The 22,134-nt window shown below is 39.0% G+C and overlaps 1 protein-coding gene across 3 annotated transcripts in view; it reads left to right on the forward strand.

The window, feature by feature from the left end:
- Positions 1 to 22,134, forward strand: part of LOC121826538 (uncharacterized) — a 97,005-nt gene that overhangs the window by 44,954 nt on the left and 29,917 nt on the right. For all 3 annotated transcript variants that reach the window (XM_076565061.1, XM_076565092.1, XM_076565004.1), the window contains 11 exons: positions 2,116 to 2,230; positions 2,975 to 3,148; positions 3,871 to 3,977; positions 6,020 to 6,081; positions 8,547 to 8,583; positions 10,272 to 10,333; positions 13,376 to 13,409; positions 15,267 to 15,333; positions 16,936 to 17,022; positions 19,429 to 19,514; positions 21,509 to 21,575. In XM_076565061.1, the coding sequence (XP_076421176.1) occupies positions 3,002 to 3,148; positions 3,871 to 3,977; positions 6,020 to 6,081; positions 8,547 to 8,583; positions 10,272 to 10,333; positions 13,376 to 13,409; positions 15,267 to 15,333; positions 16,936 to 17,022; positions 19,429 to 19,514; positions 21,509 to 21,575 (756 nt within the window). In that variant the 5' untranslated portion in view covers positions 2,116 to 2,230; positions 2,975 to 3,001. The remainder of the gene's footprint in view (positions 1 to 2,115; positions 2,231 to 2,974; positions 3,149 to 3,870; positions 3,978 to 6,019; positions 6,082 to 8,546; positions 8,584 to 10,271; positions 10,334 to 13,375; positions 13,410 to 15,266; positions 15,334 to 16,935; positions 17,023 to 19,428; positions 19,515 to 21,508; positions 21,576 to 22,134) is intronic.

Below are 22,134 nucleotides of genomic sequence, written 5' to 3' on the forward strand. Positions count from 1 at the left end.
ACATTCTATAAATTTAAATATTGAATACAATGAACCATGCTCATTTGAATCTCTAGTTTCTTTTGGTTTAAAGCTTTTTGAAAATCAAAGCAAGGGAGCTATGATGCAATGGGTTATCTCCTTATAGAGACATTTGCCCAATTTTGGTGTGAGTCCATGGACACACTGGGGGTGCAAGGCAAAGCACAATGGCCTGCTTTGCTACCATTTGGTGTCTGAATTATCATGGGCACTCTATATTCTAAAGACTAGGCTGTGTCCCTGTTGGCAGCAATATAGAAATATTACTTTTGGGTATTGAGAAATGAAAAAAAAAATTCAAAGTACTGATAACTGAGGATTTAGATTTTTGTTTGTTGTTACTGCTATTTTAAACCTGTTTGCATTTCATAGTCTTTTTTTTTTTATTTTTCGAGACAGGGTTTCTCTGTGTAGCTTTGCGCCTTTCCTGGGACTCATTTGGTAGCCCAGGCTGGCCTCGAACTCACAGAGATCTGCCTGGCTCTGCCTCCCGAGTGCTGGGATTAAAGGCGTGCGCCACCACCGCCCGGCTTTCATAGTCTTAAGTGCTAAAATTTACATAGATACAAGTGGCCTGTAGAATTGCCATGGGTCTGTAGATTGTATCATATTTCACTTAATGTAAGCTACAGTGGAATGCATGATAACCTTTTATTTTGTATAGTAGCAAAGTTAAAAATATTGTTGTTAGCATCCTGCCCTCACTCCTCTACATGTGCAGCTTAGGGTCTTGTGTCTTATGTCGTCGAGACATTGGCGACTATGTGCATGCCTTAAAACGCCAGATGTAGACCCCATGCTGCTTCTTTGCTCTCGCTCTGTTCTCCACTCTCCTCCTGCCATCTCTCTCTCTCTCTCTCTCTCTCTCTCTCTCTCTCTCTCTCTCTCTCTCTCTCTCTCTCTCTCCCTCTAGACCTGGCTATCCTCTTTCCTATCCCCTTCCTCCTTCCAATAAAGCTCTCTGTAACTCTGGTAGTTGTGGCCCTGGCTTGTGACTTTTCCACTGGTAATCAGCTGCACCACCAGTGCCATTGATCCTTTCATTTGGTGCTGTTACTTGGATCCTCCTGCCTCTGCCTCCTTTAGCAAATCCTACTGGCGTGCGCCACCCATGGGCCTGTAGATCGTATCATATTTCATTTAATGTAAGGCACAGTGAACTACATGATAAGCTTTTATGTTGTATAGTATCAAAGTTAAAAATATTGCCAATTATAGTCATAAAATATCATGGCATAGATTTTAGCGATGCTAAAATGTAAAATAAAGAGTAAGGTCGGCACAGTGGCACTGACCTGCAATCCTACCTACTGGGAGAATTACCAAGTTCAAGGTCATCTTGGGGAATATAGTTTTAAAATTTGGAAATATATTTGAATAAAAAATTTTGTGTCTGCACATTAAGTAGAATTCTGTTATTTCTCTTCATTGAAATATTGTGTTTGTTATCAGTAGGAAGACTAATCATTATTGTATCCGCCAAACACTGACTGTCAGGTGCTAGAAGCACTTGTCCATCCTCTTGAAGACATGAATTGAAGCATCACAGTAGCACGATGTAAGATAGCTACAGTGTTGAACCTCTATCCTGTGAATGGGGAAATTGAGTTATGGAGCACATAGAAAGCCTAATATATAACATAATATTGCCAATTATAGTCATAAAGTATCATGAATTGTAAGTGGTAGAGATGTCAGTGATGCTAAAATGTAAAATAAAGAGCAAGATAGGCACAGCAGCACTGGCCTGCAATCCTACCTACTGGGTACTAATAATATATACCTAGTTTATAACAGCAATTAGAGTAGGATTTAAATCCAAGCTGAGTTAAATCTATTGGGTGTTCTGTTATGCAGATGGGCTACTCTGAGGAAGGGTGAAACTTGTGCTAGAGCACTTACCTGAAATGGGACGGCCATGCACTGTATCCGTAGCATATCAAATGAACACTTGAGTAGAAAAATAAGTACATAATAAAATCCCAGTTACTTCTCTTACATTAGAAGGAAATGAAGTTTGCTATCTAGTATTTAGAGTTGAATGTGCCTTCTATGATAATCTGTAATTTCCTAAAATGTCCTCTCAATTTGTAGGACGTCACTCCATTACGCGTGTGCCCACAACCACCCAGACGTGGTAAAACTGCTGTTAAGCAAAAAGGCCTTAATAGATGTCCGGGATGATGAAGGCTGCACACCTTTGATTAAGGTAGCTATAGGACAGCAGTTTGGGTATAAATTGGATTAGATCTTGTTCTTGTTTGTTTTTTTGTTGCTGTGATAAAACACTGACCAAAACCAACTTGGAAGAGGAAATGTTTATTTGGCCTACAATTCCACATCAAAGTCCAGTCCATCATGAAGGGAAAGCAGGGCAGGAGCTCAAATCAGGAACCAGAGGCAGGAACAGAAACAGAGATCATGGGGGGAATGCTGCTTTTCCATGGCTTTTTCCAAGGCTTGCTCAGCTTTCTTATACTACTCTGGACTACCTGCCCAGTTGTGCCACCACCTATAGGAAGATGTACCCTCCCACATGAGCCTCAATCAAGAAAATGTTCCACAGACTTTCCCACAGTCCAATCTGATAGAGGTAATTCCTCAAACAAGGATCCGTCTTTCCAGGATTCTTCAGACTGTGTCAAGTTAGCAAAACAAATGAACAAGCAACCACCCTCACTACAACAATAACCAACTAGTACTAATGAGATACTTCAATATCTAGGTGTTGTGGCATAGCCCTGAAATTCTACCACTTGAAAAACTTTGGTGGGGAGATTATGAGTTTAGGCAAGCCTGGCGTTCTTAAGAAGACCTGTCTCAAAAACAGAGGGATAATATGCATAACCTAAGCAATTTGTCTGATCTAAGGGTTAATATTCAATGAAATTTTAGAAATATCTATCTTGACTTTCTTGAACTGAATATCTCTTTCTTTATACAATACCCACAGGCCACACAGAGGGACAACGTGGAGTGTATGTCCATATTACTCTTTGAGGGTGCAGATCCCCACCTGCGTGATTCCAATGGGAACACAGCCCTGCACCACGCTGTTTCAAGGGGCAACAAGTCAAGTGTAAGAACACTTTTGGATTTCAAGTCAGACATAGAAGCAAAAACCGAGGTAAACATCATTCAACGACATCCCCAGTATGCTTCGAGCAATGACACTCAGATTCACCGATCACATGCCAAAGCTCAAGCAGTGTCAATGAATCTGTTCAGAGTAAAACATTTCTCCAAATATGTTTTTTATATTTTTATACGTAGTTTAAAGGAGCACAGCACAGCCTATTTTGTTTTAGAATAGGGCTTAATTTTAAAATCCTTTAAACAGATAAAGGATTTGGGCCCACACATACTACACACACACACACACACACACACACACACACACACACACACACACACTAAAAATAAATTAATTTTAAAGAAAATGTCTGTAGAATAAACAGATAGTAATTCTCAGTTTAGGGAAGAAATAATTTGGAAAAACAGATTAACCAAGTGCTCCAGAGAGGCCACTTGTATCACTCATTGAACAAAGGCACACCAAACCTAGATGCCACATGATGGGGTTGGGGCAATGGAGTCACATCTCCATGGAGCTAAGAATCTTGGAACCAGTGAGTGTTTGTGGAGAGTTCTGGAAAGAGGGGTACTCACAGGCAGTGTTGGACAGGGCAATGGTGTGTCAACAGGAAGAGGCCAGCGGTGTGTGTGTGTGTCAATGTGCAGCAAGGGATGAAGGAAAATCTGTCCTTTGTGACTGATTGTTTGCAGAATCTGTGATAAATTTTCAGTTGAGAAGCATGTTGATTTATAAAGTGTAATTTTTTTTTACAGTATGGCTTGACACCATTGAAAATAGCATTATTTGAACAACAAGAGGAAATGGCACAATTCTTAATACTGAATGGAGCAAATGAACCTTTGGAGCTTCAGTCATATAGGTAATGTTTCTTCTTGTTTACAATCTTAGTCCTGTTCTTGAGAGTGACAATTCTTTAAGTAAGGAATACTAAAGTGATAGGAGGAAGATTGGGTTCAACTCAGAGGCACATAGTGAGTGGGAGCTAGAAAAAGGGACTGTTCCAACTGAAACAAAAGAAGAGTGTGCATCAGGGCTCAGCTTCCCATTTAAAAACAACAGTTCATCATTCAAAATCTGATTTGATTGGTGATTTTCTATTAGTTAAGGAAACCACATTGATGTTGTTTATTTTGAAAAGTTTCACCTTTAATTATTTTTAACAGTGAAATTTGTCATCATTTTAGTATTTTCATTGTTTCTTATATATTTTCCTTTAAAATGTTTATGTTTAACATAGTTTTTGAAAATCATGTTGTCTCTTTGATCACTCACTCTGCTTTAAATGGCTTTTGAACAATCATGACAGTTAGATGCTATTACCCCATTCCATTCATTTTTTTTGTCCTGTCTGAAATGTCTTGAAACTGTGTTGGTCAGATGTGAATCTGTGAACCCACACTCCTGAAACAGCAGTCATGGTTAGGGACAGTTGTCCACAATGAGTATAAAGAAATAAGAATCAAGGTTGGCTCTGCTGGGGATCCCATCAGCAGTACCTTTGGACATGTTTCTGTAGAGAAGGTTCACACAACTGGGTGAGCCCAACATGGACGCAAGAAAAGCACAGCTATTGCATCAGAGTTCACGAACTAAAAACCCCAGGTACCTAGATCTTAGCCTTAGCCAGGAAGGAAAGGAGACAGAGAGACTGTGCTCCCCTCCCATGAGTTTTGAAACAGGCTGTGACTTTACATTACACGGCAACATTTGGTGATGATTTGGCATCTACTAGCACACAGGTAACAACAACAACAACAAATACAAGGCCACCTATAACCTGTCAACCATATGTTGGCTTGTGAGAGTAAAGGCAAGAGTTGCTGTCCTGTTCCACCAAATCCATCTCTTGGGAGAACTGTGGTGGTATTGTATTCCCGAAAATATTGTGCCCACTAATAAACTTATCTGGGGTCAGAGAAGAGAACAGCCACAACATTAAACATAGAGGATAGGCAGTGGTAGCCCACGTCTTTAATCCTAGCATTCTAGAGGCAGAAATCCATGTGTTCAAGGATACAGCCAAGCATGGTGACTCACGCCTTTAATCCCAGAAAGTGAGCCTTTAATCCCAAGGAGTGATGGCAGAAAGCAGAAAGGTATATAAGGCGTGAGGACCAGAAACTAGAAGCTTTTAGCTGGTTAAGCTTCAGGCTTTTGTGCAGCAGTTCAGCTGAGATCCATTCGGATGAGGACTCAGAGGCTTCCAGTCTGAGGAAAAAGAATCAGCTGAGGAATTGGCAAGTTGAGGTGGCTGTGGTTTGTTCTGCTTCTCTGATCTTCCAGCTTTCACCCTAATAACTGGCCTCAGGTTTGATTTTATTACTAACGCCTGTTAAGATTCCTGCTACAGAGAACAGAGAAGGGACTGTGTGCTGTAGGTTCAGGAGAGGAGGGATGAACTAGGAGTAATAATTGAACTGGTCATGTACATATGGAACTATAAAATATACTTACTTACTGCCACCATTAGAACAAAGAATGTGGAAGAACCCCCTCTCCCTGTCCCTGTGTGCATGCCTGTGTGGTGGTGGTGATTTAATTGGGGCCCGAGTTTTTGCAAAAGAGAAAAGGTAGAAGGACAGCAGTCACTAATCATAATCAAGTGCTGAAGAATAAATTCAAAGTCATTTGGCTAGGCCTGTTTTCTCATGCCTTTAATTCCACAACTTGGGAGGCAGGAGACAGAGAGATCTCTGTTATTTCAAGGCCAACATAGTTCATATAGTAGGTGTAAAGTCAGCTGGGCTCCAGAGCGAGATCTTGTTTCAAAAAATAAAATGTTATTTGTAAATATCTAATGTAAGGTATCTTAGGAACTTAAAAATAAAGAATTTGGAAAACATGCTAAGTGTTCTTCATACAAACAATAAAATAATGATCACTTTTAAACATATGTCACAGTGAACACGCATCTTCAGAGAGGGCAAAACACAATAAGAAAAAGCGCGTCAAGTTCAATCAAGGTAAGATTTGTGTAGTGAACTACTCTATCTGGTCCTGTCAACCCTGAATAAAATAAGTAAGAGTAAGGATTTTAGCTCCCCAAAAGGAGTTAAGGAAATCAAGTATAAATGCGTTTACACGGTTTTCATATTCATTTCCTAATATTTGGGAAAGTGAGAATTAAGGAATTATTTCTCAGTACTTTTAACTGTGAAAATATATTGTCAAAACGTTGCTTATTTGATTTTAATATTGATCCATGTACTGTTTTTGGATAAATGAGAATAAAACTTATGAACCTGGCACATGTCCTCCATGTCACATTGTAGTAAATTGGAATGTCGGAAATATGGCTTTTCGTTTTGTTTTTATAACAAAAAATGCCTTGTGTTTTCTACCTCACACGGTTCCATAGTTCAGTACCACTAACATGCAATTGTGCACAAACAAAACTTCAATAACCAATCACTTTCATTAATTAATTTCTGACCTAATGATGTAATTAAAACCGTCTGACTTTTTAAATTTCTTTGCAATTTCTTTCTCGATTTAGAGAGTTTTCACCTACCCCCTGTTGTTTTTTTTTTTTTTTTTTTTTTTTTTTTTTTTTTTTAGTAATCTCCTGTTTTAGGATGGAAGTGTTGTGCTATAGTGAATGTAATACATTTTAGGAAAACTTGTCAATCCTGACATGTTTTTCTTTTCTTTCCCTTTCCTTCTTTCTTTTCTTTTCTTTTGTTTCTTTTCTTTTCTTTTTTGTTTGTTTTGTTGGTTGATGGTTTTAGTTTTCTGGGGTGGTAGGGGTTGAAGACAAGGCTTTGTGAGCATTCTAGGCAAGCACCCTACCTATTAACTCTACCTCTAGTACTTTTTCCCTTTAGTTTTTGTTAAATAGATCTGAGTAAGATGATACATCACTTACCTGCTGCAACACATGGTTTCCAGAAAAAAACAATAGACACAAAAAGAGAGTTGAGAAAATGACATTGTTCTATATTTCAGAGAATTAGCTGCTCTTCCATGGAGTCTAGAGAGACTCTGTTGCAATGGAAGGGGCACTATGCTGAGTTTGTGCATCAGCAACTGTTTCATGCTGTCTTTTATACCTAACTTGCAATTGACAATCACACTAGGTACTGAATCCAAATGACCTTCTTCTCTCTAGAGGTAAGATGAAGAGAGTCGATATTATTGTAATGCAGGCAACATTTTGTATCACTTTAGTATGAAATTTGCCTTTCCTGTCATTTGTGGTGGTGAGGACTGACTGAGGGCTCCTGCCTGATAAGCATAGGCTTTACTACTGAGCCACAATTGCAGCCCACTAGTTGGTGGGACAAATGCCCTTCCTAAGTCATGGGGAATGCAAAGAAGATGCACTAAGTTTCTCTTAATTTAAACAAGACCAAAAAATGAAAGTTTTATTAAAATAAAAGCAAAGTGCAGGTGTACAGTGAGGGCATGAGTGAGTTCATAGTTCATGTATGTAAACATGCACAATGACTCCATGTCAGAAGATGACCCACGGAATCTGCTGCTCCAGCCCCACAGGTGCTTCTCTGCTGCCCTCTCACCTGAGGCAGAGCTCAGGATGCATTACTACCAAGGGAGGGATCTTTCAAATCATTCTTTTCAGGAGAGATGATGGATGTTTTCATGGGCATCCTTGAAGCTGCACATAAGGCTGAGAACACAACTAGATCTGAGGAGCTTCTTCTCTCAGAGGGTTGAGGAGAGTAAGGATGTTGTCCTCACTCATGCTGCTCCTTGAAGATCTTTGTCCATCTTCTGTTTCTTTCTGTGAGGTTTCATTATGATACAAAGGACAGTAGCCAACATCTAGTCCTAGTGGTAGGAATTTGCATCCTAACATGAACAGTTCCAACTAAAAAGCTGAACAAGATACTTTGTTTTCCTGAAGAAAAAGTATGTATAGGCTCATAGATATTTTTTCCTTTTTGGCTCTCTATTTTGTTTGTTGTTTTATTTTTGAGACACAATCTCACTATTACATTCTGGCTGTCCTGGTCCTGGAAGTCATAAGGATCCACCTGCCTTTGCCTCTCAAATGCTGGGATTAAAGTTGGGTGCCACCACACCCAGTCTAGACATTTTTTCTAGTATCATTAGCCCAAAGTCAAACAAGAACCCCAAGAAGCTATTTTGTGACACAGTCAATTGGTGATACTTTTACTGGTAAGGATGCTGCTCCCCATCAGTCTGAGAGAGCTCATTAAGATCATCACAGTTGTGTATGGGTGTTTATTTTTAGGTATTATGCTTGATGAATTTATGTCTTCTTTGATGTGAAATATACAGAAAATGGAAGAATTCTACCTGAAGTAATTGCCTAGAGATGAATATTTTCTCTAGAATAATCTCTAGATTGGTCTTGAAGAAATTGATGCTAACAATGAGTCTAATCATTTTTATATGCTATATTTTTCTAGAGTTGTAATGTAATGCATTTTGTTTTTATTTTTAGAAATACATTATAATACTGACCAACGGCCTCTTTGCAGGTAAGGTTTAACAATACACTAATCCTAGGGAAATCCAAAAATAACTAAGTTATTTCTTGGATGTACTCTCAGATAGACACAATTTTATATACTGAATTTTTGCTTTGTGTTACAGTACCCACAGTATTATCACTATATTTTAGACTAAAAAGTTGTTCTTTTTAGTTCATATGGCCATGAGGTTTATACTCAACCAGCATTTCCCAAGTAGCAACTCTGTGTATTAGAAAATGAGGCTCCTTGTGTTATCCATACACACTGATGTCCATTTGATACCCCTTACCTTTTCAAAACCTTTCTGAAATCAACTTTTGAACTAGACCTTCATTAGGAGTTCTAGTTTGAGATCTTTATCTTTTCTGAGAGCTTACAGAATTGGGGATCATTCTGAGTTTTCAGAAAGTATTACATGGAGCCCACAAATTACTTTCCTCTTTGGACACCATCTCCATGTGCAGAGGCACTTTTTGTCAGGTGTAGCACCCTTTCCCGGACGGCGGAAGACCCCAGGCCTTCTGTCTTCCAGAGTGCCCAGCAATGAAATCTCTGAATCTCAAGAGATGATCTCAACGTAGAGAGCCACACCACAGATGACTGTTATTTATCTCTCTCTAAAGGGGGTTTTGTCTTCCCTATCGGTTGGACATGAACATAGAGTTGAAAGCCCATTCCTGTTGATGATCTTCTGTCTCAGACACTTGGGTTTTGCAGACATTTAAAGGTTGTATTTCAAGCCAGTTCTCTGTTCCTTTTGATTGATTCCTTCCATACTAGAGGGCAATTATGTCATCTTCTTTAGTGGGGCTATGTATCAATAAAACATTTCCTACACATTATTGAATAGCTTGTTTACTCCAAGTTAAAAGATCCCCAATTGTCACAGCTAATGTCCAAAGTGCAGATTCATAATGTTCCAGTAGCTACAACTGTTTAAAGACACACCTTGCAAAAACCACATGTTACATTCTACTGGGACTTCTAAACAGTTCCACAGTAAAAAACCTGAAATTATCCAGTAAGTTTTATTGTTGTTTGCTCATGTTATTATCTTGGTAAGTTCATAGAATTGCTTGTTTGGCATAGAAACAGCAGATTGTGGTTTCAGGATTCACTCATGAATGGGCTGCTAAGGAACAGCTTGAATATACCCAAGGCCATGGTAGCTTGTAAGATTAACTAGCAGAAGAAGGAATCTATTCCGTGGTCCACAAACCAACCTCTTGAGAGATAACATCACAGTCAGTGAAAATTCCACAAAGTATGGTGACAGAGAAGGTGCTGTGGTACTCTAAGTGCCCAGAATGACATGACAAATGAAATCACTAATTACACTGAGCACATGAATATAAAACCATGAGTTACTGCAGCCTTAAAAAAGGGCTGGGGAGGAACTAGTGTTTTCTTTCGTGTGTGTGTGTGTGTGTGTGTGTGTGTGTGTGTGTGTGTGTGCCTCTATGTGTGTTTTTATTGGGCTAATTTTTGTGGACTAAATTCTCCCTTTCTTTCACATGAGACTAAGTTGTAAGGAAAGTGTCACCAAATAATTAACCGCTTGAAAGACAAATTAAAAGGTGTGGGTAAATCTCAAATGCAATGTATATTAGGAAATTAAGCAACAAATAATTCAAAGAATTTGGTAAATGTTTTTATATGGATATTAAAATATCACTTTTTAAAATATGCCACAGTGGAGAAAGACCATCACAACCGTTAAAATCAATACTGAAGACATCTGTTCCAATCCATTCAGGTAAGATTGAAGGTGAATAATCCACTGCTATTACCCTAATTGCAAAAAAAAAATGCTTTGTTCTTTCAAAGAAGGAACTAAGGATATGAGATATAAATGTAGTTATATCCTTTTTGAACATGCCTTTAATGGTTTGGAATTCAGAATTATTTAACTAATAGTTTATGAGAAATTTCAAATCTCAAATTATATCATCTGAAACATGTTTATTTTACATGAGTCTCTGATGCATGTAGTATCTTTATATAAATAAAAAGGTTTCTAAGCTGGGCAGTGGTGGCGCAAGCCTTTAATCCCAGCACTCAGGAGGCAGAGCCAGGCGGATCTATGTGAGTTCAAGGCCAGCCTGGTCTACAGAGCGAGATCCAGGACAGGCACCAAAACTACACAGAGATACCCTGTCTTAAACAAACAAACAAACAAACAAACAAAAAAGATTTCTAACCTAGTCCGCAGTATGTGTTATCTATAGTCATGTGACAGCCATGTGACATGTTATAAAATGGATTTTTCTTTCATTTTTTTTATAATAAATACACTGTATTTATGTTACATAAAGATTTTTAACCTAGTCCGCAGTATGTGTTATCTATAGTCATGTGACATGTTATAAAATGGATTTTTCTTTCATTTTTTTAAATAAATACACTGTATTTATGTTACATATTTTATATACATCAGGGTCAATAAAATGTGATCATGTAAAAAGAAAACAAAAAATACAGTATTCAGTTACTTTCATTAAGTTTTTTGGGACTAACTATAACTTTTTCTGGTTTTTTCCTTCCTATAATTTCTCAATTTAGACATATTAGACAATTCACATATGGTTTTATATTTATCTTTAATTAGCCTCCATTTAATGTAAATATACCTTGCCATAAGAAATAATAGGCTTATCAATAACTTTTTAAACCATGAATGGATTTTGAGTTCTAGACACAGTGCTGGGGATCCAACACTACCATTAGAAGCATTCTAGGCTGGTGCTCTCCCTATTGGCTACACTGCCAACACCTCTTCCCTTTAGTTTTGTCAGTTAGTGTAGTATATGTTGCTTCTTGGTTTTTATGCTACAAGACATAATTTCCAGAAAAATTTGCCAGAGTGGGAGGGAGGCTGAGAAAAGAACACTGTTCTGTAGTAGACGGCACTGACTGGTCCATCAAGTCTGGATGAGATTCTAAGAGGGAGAAACACTACAGGGTTTGGGCTTTCAGCAACTGTCACCATGGACACTTCCACAGCTGCCTTGCCTTGGGAAAGCACAGCAACAAGTGAACAGTGTAGAGGAATCGGAATGACCCTCTTCACATAAGTGGTGAGGTAAAAAGAGTCAGTATTATTGTAATGTGGGTGAGTTTCTTCATTATTTCAGCATTGGAATTTTCTTTGTGGTGAGGAGGGTTGATGCAGGCCTCCCACATGCCAAGCATAGGCTCTACCATAGAGCCACAATCTCAGCACATTTGTTGGTGGGACAAATGCTCTGCCTCAGCCATGGGCAATGCTAAGATGTTTACACTCCAGTTTTACATACTGTAACTGAAAAAAAGAAATAAGAATTGTTTTTATTCCTTTGTAGAGGGCAAACTGTTAGCATAGAGTGAAAGCTTGACTCGCTAGAAGTTTTAAATGTGGAAACAAATAAAATTGTTTCCTCATAGAAGGAGTTTGGTAATGTTCCTTCTGTTTCTATTATGTGGAAAAATTTAGAGAGTATTGGAATTAACTCTTCTTTGAAAATCTGGTAGAATTCTGCGCTGAAACCATCTGGTCCTGGGCTTTTTTTTTTGGTCGGGAGACTTTTAATGACTGTTTCTATTTCCTTAGGGGTTATTGGACTATTTAAATATTTATCTGGTCTTGTTTTAACTTAGGTATGTGGTACCTATCCAGAAAATTGTTCATTTCTTTTAAGTCTTGCAGTTTTGTGGAGTAGAGGTTTTTGAAATATGACCTGATAATTCCCTGGATTTCCTCAATGTCTGTTGTTATGTCCCCCCTTTCATTTCTGATTTTGTTGATTTGGATTCTCTCTCTCTGTCTTTTGATTAGTTTGGATAAGGGCTTGTCTATCTTGTTGATTTTCTCAAAGAACCAACTCTTTGTTTCATTAATTTTTTGTATTATTCTCTTAGTTTCTATTTTATTAATTTCACCTCTCACTTTGATAATTTCCTGGCGTCTATTTTTCCTGGGAGACTGTGAGGTTCTACTCCCTTGGAATTGGTGCTCTGGCCCCACGTTTCTTCTATGCTTCTCTTCCTGGAGGTAGAGTCCAGGTGCATAACTACTGCAGAAGTCTTTCCAATGGCTCTTACCATGGAAGGCGATAGCAGCTGAGAGTGAACTTCTTTGCACTGAACATGAGCAAGAGACCAGAGCTGGAACCCAGAGGCTTCAGCATCCTCCTCGGAAGCAGTTGAGGAGAGTATACACACTGACCTCTGTGTGTATATATTTGGCCACACTGGCAGCTGGAAATTCTTTGCAAAGGTCATTGTCCTTGGTCTGTTTGTGTTTCTTATGTTCTGCTGTGCTGCAAAGAGCAGTCACTGTAGACTGAGCTTCCTTGTGTCTGGAATTTTCATCTTCAATGGAACAAGTTCAACTGAATCCTTGAAAAATCTCTTTTCACTTCTATACAGGATGTGTGTACTCACTAACAGTTCTCCTAGCACCACTAGTCCAAAGACTAATCCAGGAGCAGCAACACTGTGCTATCCCTTTAACACTTCAGTTTGTGATGTTGATTCTGGTTAAGATGCCAGTTTCTCTGTCTGATAGTGCTCAAGGTCAAAGGAATTTCACACAACAGTTTATTTTAAGTAGTAACTTGTGATAAATTCATCTTCTGTATTTGAATATACAAGGAAGTGGGAATTAAGAGTTCTCCATGTATTTATTGTTTATCAATCAATATCCACTTTAAAGGGTATACAGAATTGGTGTCAAGTAGTAATAAAATATTGGCCTTGACATTTAATACCCATATTTTCTGCAGTTGCTTCTACCATATTTTGCCTTTTTCTTTTGCAGTTACTGGAAGAGTTAAAGAAAGACCTTCACTGTGGTAAGAGAGTCTGCATTTTAAAATACACTGAGTAATTAGAGAATATAAAATTCAGAAACTGTAACCATGTTTTCCTCTGTGTAAGACAATTTCAGCTTCTTTATTTTTTTGTTAATCAAAGCTGAATAATTATTTGTGGAGCACTCATACTGAAATGACTGATTATACCTCTGATACAGTATGAAATGCTGTTAATAAGCCATGGCTAGGGAAATGTTTCAGTGGATAAGGTGCTTACTGTGCATATGTGAGAATGGGAGTTTGGATGCCCAGAATCCACATGAGGCTTGATGGTCTTGTGTGCATCTATAATCCTGGGGAGCTCATGGTGAGATTGGAGGTGGAGACAGAGAATCCCCTGAAGTTTCATGAATAAATAGCCTGGGGTTTGGATTTGTTAATGAGAGACCCAGTCACAAAAATAAGGTTGAAGGTGAGTGTCAACGCTCATGTGTGTATTCCAGTCACCACACCAGCACACTGGCATGTATGTACCTGAAATCACACATACATACAAATACACTGCACATCACATGCCATGCACATATGTGTAACAATATTAGTTTGCAGGGCATTAATTTGGTTCACTGTTACATTTGGGTGAGCTGTCTGCTGGAGAGAGTGTGAGTAAACTGGCAAAGTTCAAGACTCTCCCAGGCTTTGCTGAAGATCGCCTCAGAGTGGCCTTATTGATATGCTTCTGTACAGAAGGTTAATAGTCCCCTCAATGAGTTCCACAACTGGGGTGAAGCACAAGGGATGTGTCAGGTAGGAAAAAAAAGTGGTTGCCCCAGAACTTATAAACCATAAGCCCTGAAACGTGGAGATCTTCAGTGTAGTTTGGATGGAGTAGAACTGAGAGGACAGTGCTGCTCTCCACTGCCTCATAAAGACTAAGCATTAAACAGAAACACTTGTAGAATATAAGAATAGTCCTGTCACAGTTTCATAATATGCTTGTGAATGGACTATCAAAAAGCATTTCGAAGCACCAAAAATGTAGTGAAGTCTGAATTGGTTGGCAGCTGGGTGCTTCAAGATAGAGTATACTTCACATTCTACCAAACCAATTTCTTGGGAGAGAGCATGACACACAATGATATGCCTAAAATGCCTAAAAATTTTCTTGACAGAGAAGAGGCCATGGTGCTTTAGGGGTAGAAGAAGAAGAATGAAATAAGAGCTTTAAATGCTTTGAGCAACAAGAAAGTCATCAGTTACTGCAATCATCAGAAAAACGTGTGTGGAAAAACCACCATCCTCCCTCTAGTGTTTCCAGATGTGTGTGTGTGTGTGTGTGTGTGTGTGTGTGTGTGTGTGTGTGTGTGTGTGTGTATTGTATGTTGTACATTTTGCATATGTCTGAGTGCAGACATGAAGAGAAGAGGAGGATATTGGTTTCTTGTGTCATTCTCTCACTTACCCACTTGACATAAGGTCTCTGACTGAACCTGGAGCAGCTCTAGCAGCCAACAAGCCCAAATGATACCCTGTCTCTTCCACCCAAAGACTGGGTTACAAGTGCATGTGTCCATGCCCAGCTTTTTATGCGGTTGATGATCATTCAAACTCAGTTTGTTATGTGTGGGCATCAAGCACTCTTATTGACTGAGGCCTCTACCAGGCCACTGACTGTTTTGATTTTGATTTTTAAATAGAACTAAGAGTGAGTCTTCACTGAATGTTTTATAGATTGAGTTAAGTTGAAATTCACAAAAGCAACACAAAACTGTAAAATTTAGGTGTATGTTGAAATACGTTATGCAAAATTGCTGCTTAATATGCAGGTAACTAATCTTACAACAGAGTCGGTCAAAGGACCAAATCCACCCATTATTGCATGTTTTTATCCTAAAGGCTCCCTGAAAAATGTGATGCTCTCACACCTGTCCCAGAGGATAATGGAACTGAATCTCTTCCTATGGTAAAGTGATCCTTTGTGAAATTCATTTTCTTATGAATGTTGTTAAAATGCAGCAGTAGTCTACCTACCTCAGTTTTGTATGAAAATATGGCCAGAGAAAAATATTTTGTTGGTGTGAACCATCACTTGATAAATTGTAAGTGAGCAATAAGTCCTTGTAGGGAGTGGTGACCCCATAAAGGAATGGACTGGAAAGACAGTGATAAGAAGACAAAGGTCAGTCCTCACGGATTAGATGTTTCATGTTTGACCAAGGATGTTGTGCAGAAATAAATACACCTTAGAGTGATTTGAAAACATGACTGTGGTAACACACCTGCATACATCTTAATGGGTCCAGTTGTTTCAGTGATCTAGGAATCGTCCAGGTGCTTTTACCTTTGGCATAAAGGCAGGTAGCTTCTATCTTCCCATGGACACTCCTACTTCAGGATCACATATGAGAGCCTCTCCTCTCTTTCTCTCTTTGCTTCTGTATTGACACTAGCAGGAAATAGTGCAAATTTAGCCACGTGTAATTGGCTCATCAAAACTTTTCATTATGAAGAGATTACAGCATGTTTTCTATTTGAATCCCTACGAGTATGTTGACAACTTCCCCTAGTTACAGAATAGGAATCCTTGCCCCACTTACCAGCAGTTGTAGAAGGGAAGATTCAATTACCATATAGTACCACTCTAACTTCCGGATTTTTTGTTCTGTGTTTTAAAACAACATAACCTTACATTCTTTGTGCCACATGCAAACATTTAAAATACTGGAGGGTTGTAATTAGATACTTATCTATTCATATTAAAGCGACATCATCACCGTGAGCTGCTGGAGTTTAGGAAACTTGTTTGCTTGTACCAGGAGCACTAGAGTGAGGTTTGTGTGAATCAGAAGTTGCATATTTATGGCTTTTGAATGTCAATCAATGGACAAAAGCAGTTTCCTAGGTACTATGATATGGAAGACACTAGTAATTACATCAGAGTTTATTTCTAAATGGAAAATAACATGTACTTTTGCCTCCCCACCATGATAGAGAAACAGTGAGGGAAGAGGCCAAATTAAAAGTAATAATCATGTCATATAAGATCAAAAAATCTAAAACCAAGGGAATTCAGTTTAATCTCAGCAACAGGGCAAGACCAAGTTTCTCAGTTCATGATTTTCTCTTACTCTAGGCTAGCATAATTACGTTTTGGTTTTTTTTTTCTTTTTCTTCTTAGTTTTTCTGAGACAGGGTTTCTCTGTGTAGCTTATCACCTTTCCTGGAACTCACTTGGTAGCCCAGGCTGACCCGGAACTCACTTGGTAGCCCAGGCTGACCTCGAACTCACAGATATCGGACTGGCTCTGTCTCCTGAGTGCTGGGAATAAAGGAGTGAGCCACGACCGCCCGGCTACCTTTTAGTTCTTGATGAGGTTGTAGTAATTTGTAAATACATGAGCATATTTGAAGATATTTCACTTTTCAGTGAGAGTTTCTACTTTCCATGTTTCAATTTTCAGTACCTGCTAAGGAATAAAGTAGTTTCACAATTGTGCACTCCAAAACAAAAGAATTAATTTCAGACCCAAACCAAGAAAGTTAATCCTCTACCTTTCCATTGCAGAAAACAGAAAAACATCTTTCTGATGATAGCAAGACCTGGGCATTAAAGAAGTTTAAAACTGAAGTCAACCTCCTTTCTCTGGGAGAGGTAATAACTGATAGCTTTAAAATAAAAAAAAAAATACTTAGTGGTAATTCCCACTAATTTGAAAACTAACATATTTGCTTGTGAGAGGAATGATGCTTCTGTGTTCCTATGTCTACATTATTGCAAATAGTGTCAGAGAAGAAGAACCCAGCCTGGAACATGTCCTTCACCTCCTTTAAACCCTCACTTCTGGGAACACCCGAACTAATGACCTTCAAAGGCTGCAGTTCTCATCCTTTCTAATGCTGTGACCATTTCATGCAGTTCCTCATGTTGTGGTGACCCTCACCATAAAATTATTTTCGTTGCTACTTCATAAGTGTAATTTTGCTAAGGTTATGTCTCATAAGGTCAATATCTGTATTTTCAGAAGGTCTAGGTGACCTCTGTGAATACGAGTCCTATGATTACCAAATGGGTCTGACCCACAGGTTGAAAATCACTGTTTTAACGGGTAAGTGATAGTAAATTAGATTATGGAGAAAAAAAATCAAAAGTTGAGCATCTTGCAACACCAAGAGAAGATCTCATAGAAATGAAGAGTATAAATAATGGAGACTCGGGTAGCTCATGTCAACATGAATGTACCCAACATACCTGTATATTTTAAATTGATTTATTTTATGTGTTTTAAAGTTTTGCATACATTCTCTCTGTGCACCTTGTGTGTGTGTGCTGCCCACAGACATCCAAGAGGGCATTTGATCCCCGGGAATTGCAGTTCTGCATGGTTGTCAGACAAGAAGTGGGTGCTGTGAATCAAACCCAGGCCCTCTGCAAGAGTAACAAGGGTTTTATAAGAATGAAACAAAAGCAATAAGTGTTTATACTACTGAGCCATCTTTCCAGACCCCAGAATGAATATGATTGTAATGCAGATGATCAGAGTGTAAGCCAAGATGTCATAAGTTGTTATAAGTAGCCAGCATCAACATGTCTGCTACTCCCTAGACAACAGTCCTCATCAGCCTGCCAGTTTGACACATTGAAACCCAGAGAACATATAGGCAGGAAGAACATCAATAGCAGGCTGGGCATGGTGATGCCCACCTTTAATCCCTGCACTCATGAAGCAGAGGCAAGCTGGTCTTTGTCAATTCGAGGACACCCTGGTCCTGAGTTATTTGGTGGATGAGGGAAGGCAAGAAACCTGTGTGCCATAGCAGAAGTGTGGAGGTCAAAGGATAATTTATAGCAGTCAGTTCTCTCCTCTCACCATTTCAGTCTCAGGGATCAAATTCCAATTGTCAGTCATCCTGGCAAGTGCCTTTATCACCTTAGCCCTCTCACTGGCCCTCTGATTTATACATTCACTGTAAATATTTTAGTATTCATACACACACACACACACACACACACACACACACACACACACACACGTACACAAACACACACACTCACACATACTCGAGTGTCAGCAGTGCATTCTCCTTGCAAGAATAGTGACGAGGGATCATCCCAGGAAACACAAGAATTGACAGGAAACCGCTTGACTACAATGCAGATATTGAAGCAAAAACCAAGGTAAACATCATTCAACGACATCCCGAGTTTATACCCAGCAATGACACTCAGGTCCACCCATCACATGCCAAAGATCAAGCAGTCTCAATGAATCTGTTCAGAGTGAAACATTTTTCTCCAAATATGTTTTTTTATATTTTTATACATAGTTAAAAGTAACACAGCACACAGCCTACTTGGTTTCAGAATTGGGCTTAATTTTAAAATTAAACCAAGGAAAAAGACCCCCACACAATTCCCATACATACACAATAAAAATGAATTAGTTTTAAAGATAAATATCTGTAGAATAAACAGAAGTCTGTTGCAATTACGAAGTTACTGATGGGGCTTGATTCTCAGAGATAAGGCTGGAGTGGAAAATGAGAAAGGTCACTGGCACACAGGCAAGTTTGGAAATTGATCATTGAAGAAGACATACCAAGAAGACATTTTTTATTTAATTTGTTCAAATTTTCTATGTGTATAGGAAATGCTGTTCAGGTTGGGAGATAATAATTCACAGTTTAGGGAAGACATAGTTTGGAAAAATAGGTTAACAAACTGCTCCAGAGAGGCCACTTGAGCTCTCTTACCGAACAAAGGCACACCAAACCTAGATGCCACATAATGGGGTTGGGGCAATAGAGTCACATCTCCATGGAGCTAAGAAGCTTGGAACCAGTGAGTGTTTGTGGAGAGTTCTGGAGAGGAGGGGTGCTCACAGGCAATGTTGGACAGGGCAATGGTGTGTCCAAAGGAAGGGTCCAGCTGTGTGTGTGTGAACTTGCAGCAAGGGATGAAGGAAAATCTGTCCTTTGTGACTGATTCTTTACAGATTCTCTGATAAATTTTCAGTTGAGAAGCATGTTGATATATAAAGTGTAATTTTTTTCTTTACAGTGTGGGTTGACAGCAATTAAAATGGCTTCTAAAGGAAAACAAGAGATGGCCCAGTTTTCAATGGAGGACCAGGTTGAGTCAAATAGGTAATGTGTCCTGTTTTTTACAATCTTAGTCCTGTTCTTGAGAGTGACAATTCTTTAAGTAAGGAATACTAAAATGAGAGGAGGAAGATTGGCGTCAACTCAGAGGCACATAGCCTGAGCTGGCAAAGGGACTGTTCCAACCAAGACAAAACAAAACAAAACAAAACAAAACAAAACAAAACAAAACAAAAAAAAACAAAGAAAAACAAACAAGAGAACAGTGTGCGTAGGGCTCAGCTCCCATTTAAAAACAACAGTTCATCATTCGAAATCTGATTTGATTGGTGATTTTCTACTAGTTAGGGAAACCACATTAATGTTGTTTACTTTGAAAAGTTTCAACTTAATTTATCACAGTGAAATTTGTGATCATTTTAGTATTTTTTAGTGAAGGTTAAATGCTATTACCAGACACTATTCTTTTTTTTTTTTTAATCGCTACTTCTTTTCTTTTTTTTGGGGGGAGTGGATTCTGTCTGAAATGTCTCAATGCTGTGTTGGTCAGATGTGAATCTGTGCACCCACACTCCTGAAACATCAGTCATGGTTAGGCACAGTTACCCACAATGAGTATAAACAACTATGACTCAAAGTTTTTGGCTCTGCTGGGGATCCCATCAGCAGTAGGCTTCAGACATGGTTCTGTAGAGAAGGTTCACTCAACTGGGTGAAGCGCAACATGGAAGCAAGAAAAACACAGCTATTGCATCAGAGTTCTCCAACTACAAACCCCAGGCACCTAGAGCTTAGACATAGCCAGGAAGGACAGGAGACAGAGAGACTGTGCTCCCCTCCCATGAGTTTTAGAACAGGCTGTTACTTAACAGTCCAAGGCAACATTTGGTGATGGTCTGGCTTCTACTAGCAAACAGGTAACAACAACAACAAATACAAGGCCACCTATAACCTGTCAACCATATGTTGGCTTGTGAGAGTAAAGGCAAGGGTTGCTCTCCTGTTGCACCAAGTCTATCTCTTAGATAACAGAGAACAGAGAAGGGAATTTGTGCTATAGGATCAGGACAGGAGGGATGAACCAGGAGTAATAAAGGAACTGTTCATGTACATATACAACTATAAAATATACCTACTGCATCAAATAGAACAAAGGATGTAGAAGAACCCCACTTCCTTGTCCCTGTGTGCCTGTCTGTGTGGGGGTGGGGGTGGTGGAAAAAGCAGCTTCAAAGCACCAAAAAAGGAGTGACTTCTGAGATTGTTGGCAGCTTGTTGCTTAGAGATAGAGTGTATTTCATTTTCTACCAAACTATCCTGGGAGAGATGATTAGACTCAATGAAATGCCTAAAAGTTTCTTGACAGAAAAGAGGCCGTGGTACTTTAGAGGTAGAGGGAAAAGAATGAAATAGGAGCATTCAGTGCTAGAGCACACAACCACAAAGCCATCAGTTAGTTACTGCAACCATCAGAACAAAGTGTGTGCAAAAACCACCATCCTGTCTCTAGTGTGCATAGATGTGTGTTGCCTGGTTTGCCTATGTCTGTGTGCGACATGAAGAGAAGAGGGGGATATTGGTTTCTTGTGTCATTCTCTCACTTACCCACTTGACATAAGGTCTCTGACTGAACCTGGAGCAGCTCTAGCAGCCAACAAGCCCAAATGATACCCTGTCTCTTCCACCCAAAGACTGGGTTACAAGTGCATGTGTCCATGCCCAGCTTTTTATGCGGTTGATGATCATTCAAACTCAGTTTGTTATGTGTGGGCATCAAGCACTCTTATTGACTGAGGCCTCTACCAGGCCACTGACTGTTTTGATTTTGATTTTTAAATAGAACTAAGAGTGAGTCTTCACTGAATGTTTTATAGATTGAGTTAAGTTGAAATTCACAAAAGCAACACAAAACTGTAAAATTTGGGTGTATGTTGAAATACGTAATGCAAAATTGCTGCTTAATATGCAGGTAACCAATCTTACAACAGAGTCGGTCAAAGGACCAAATCCACCCATTATTGCATGTTTTTATCCTAAAGGCTCCCTGAAAAATGTGATGCTCTCACACCTGTCCCAGAGGATAATGGAACTGAATCTCTTCCTATGGTAAAGTGATCCTTTGTGAAATTCATTTTCTTATGAATGTTGTTAAAATGCAGCAGTAGTCTACCTACCTCAGTTTTGTATGAAAATATGGCCAGAGAAAAATATTTTGTTGGTGTGAACCATCACTTGATAAATTGTAAGTGAGCAATAAGTCCTTGTAGGGAGTGGTGACCCCATAAAGGAATGGACTGGAAAGACAGTGATAAGAAGACAAAGGTCAGTCCTCACGGATTAGATGTTTCATGTTTGACCAAGGATGTTGTGCAGAAATAAATACACCTTAGAGTGATTTGAAAACACGACTGTGGTAACACACCTGCATACATTTTAATGGGTCCAGTTGTTTCAGTGATCTAGGAATCGTCCAGGTGCTTTTACCTTTGGCATAAAGGCAGGTAGCTTCTATCTTCCCATGGACACTCCTACTTCAGGATCACATATGAGAGCCTCTCCTCTCTTTCTCTCTTTGCTTCTGTATTGACACTAGCAGGAAATAGTGCAAATTTAGCCACGTGTAATTGGCTCATCAAAACTTTTCATTATGAAGAGATTACAGCAT

This window comes from Peromyscus maniculatus, chromosome 1 (genome assembly GCF_049852395.1).
Source record: "Peromyscus maniculatus bairdii isolate BWxNUB_F1_BW_parent chromosome 1, HU_Pman_BW_mat_3.1, whole genome shotgun sequence".
NCBI lineage: Eukaryota > Metazoa > Chordata > Mammalia > Rodentia > Cricetidae > Peromyscus > Peromyscus maniculatus.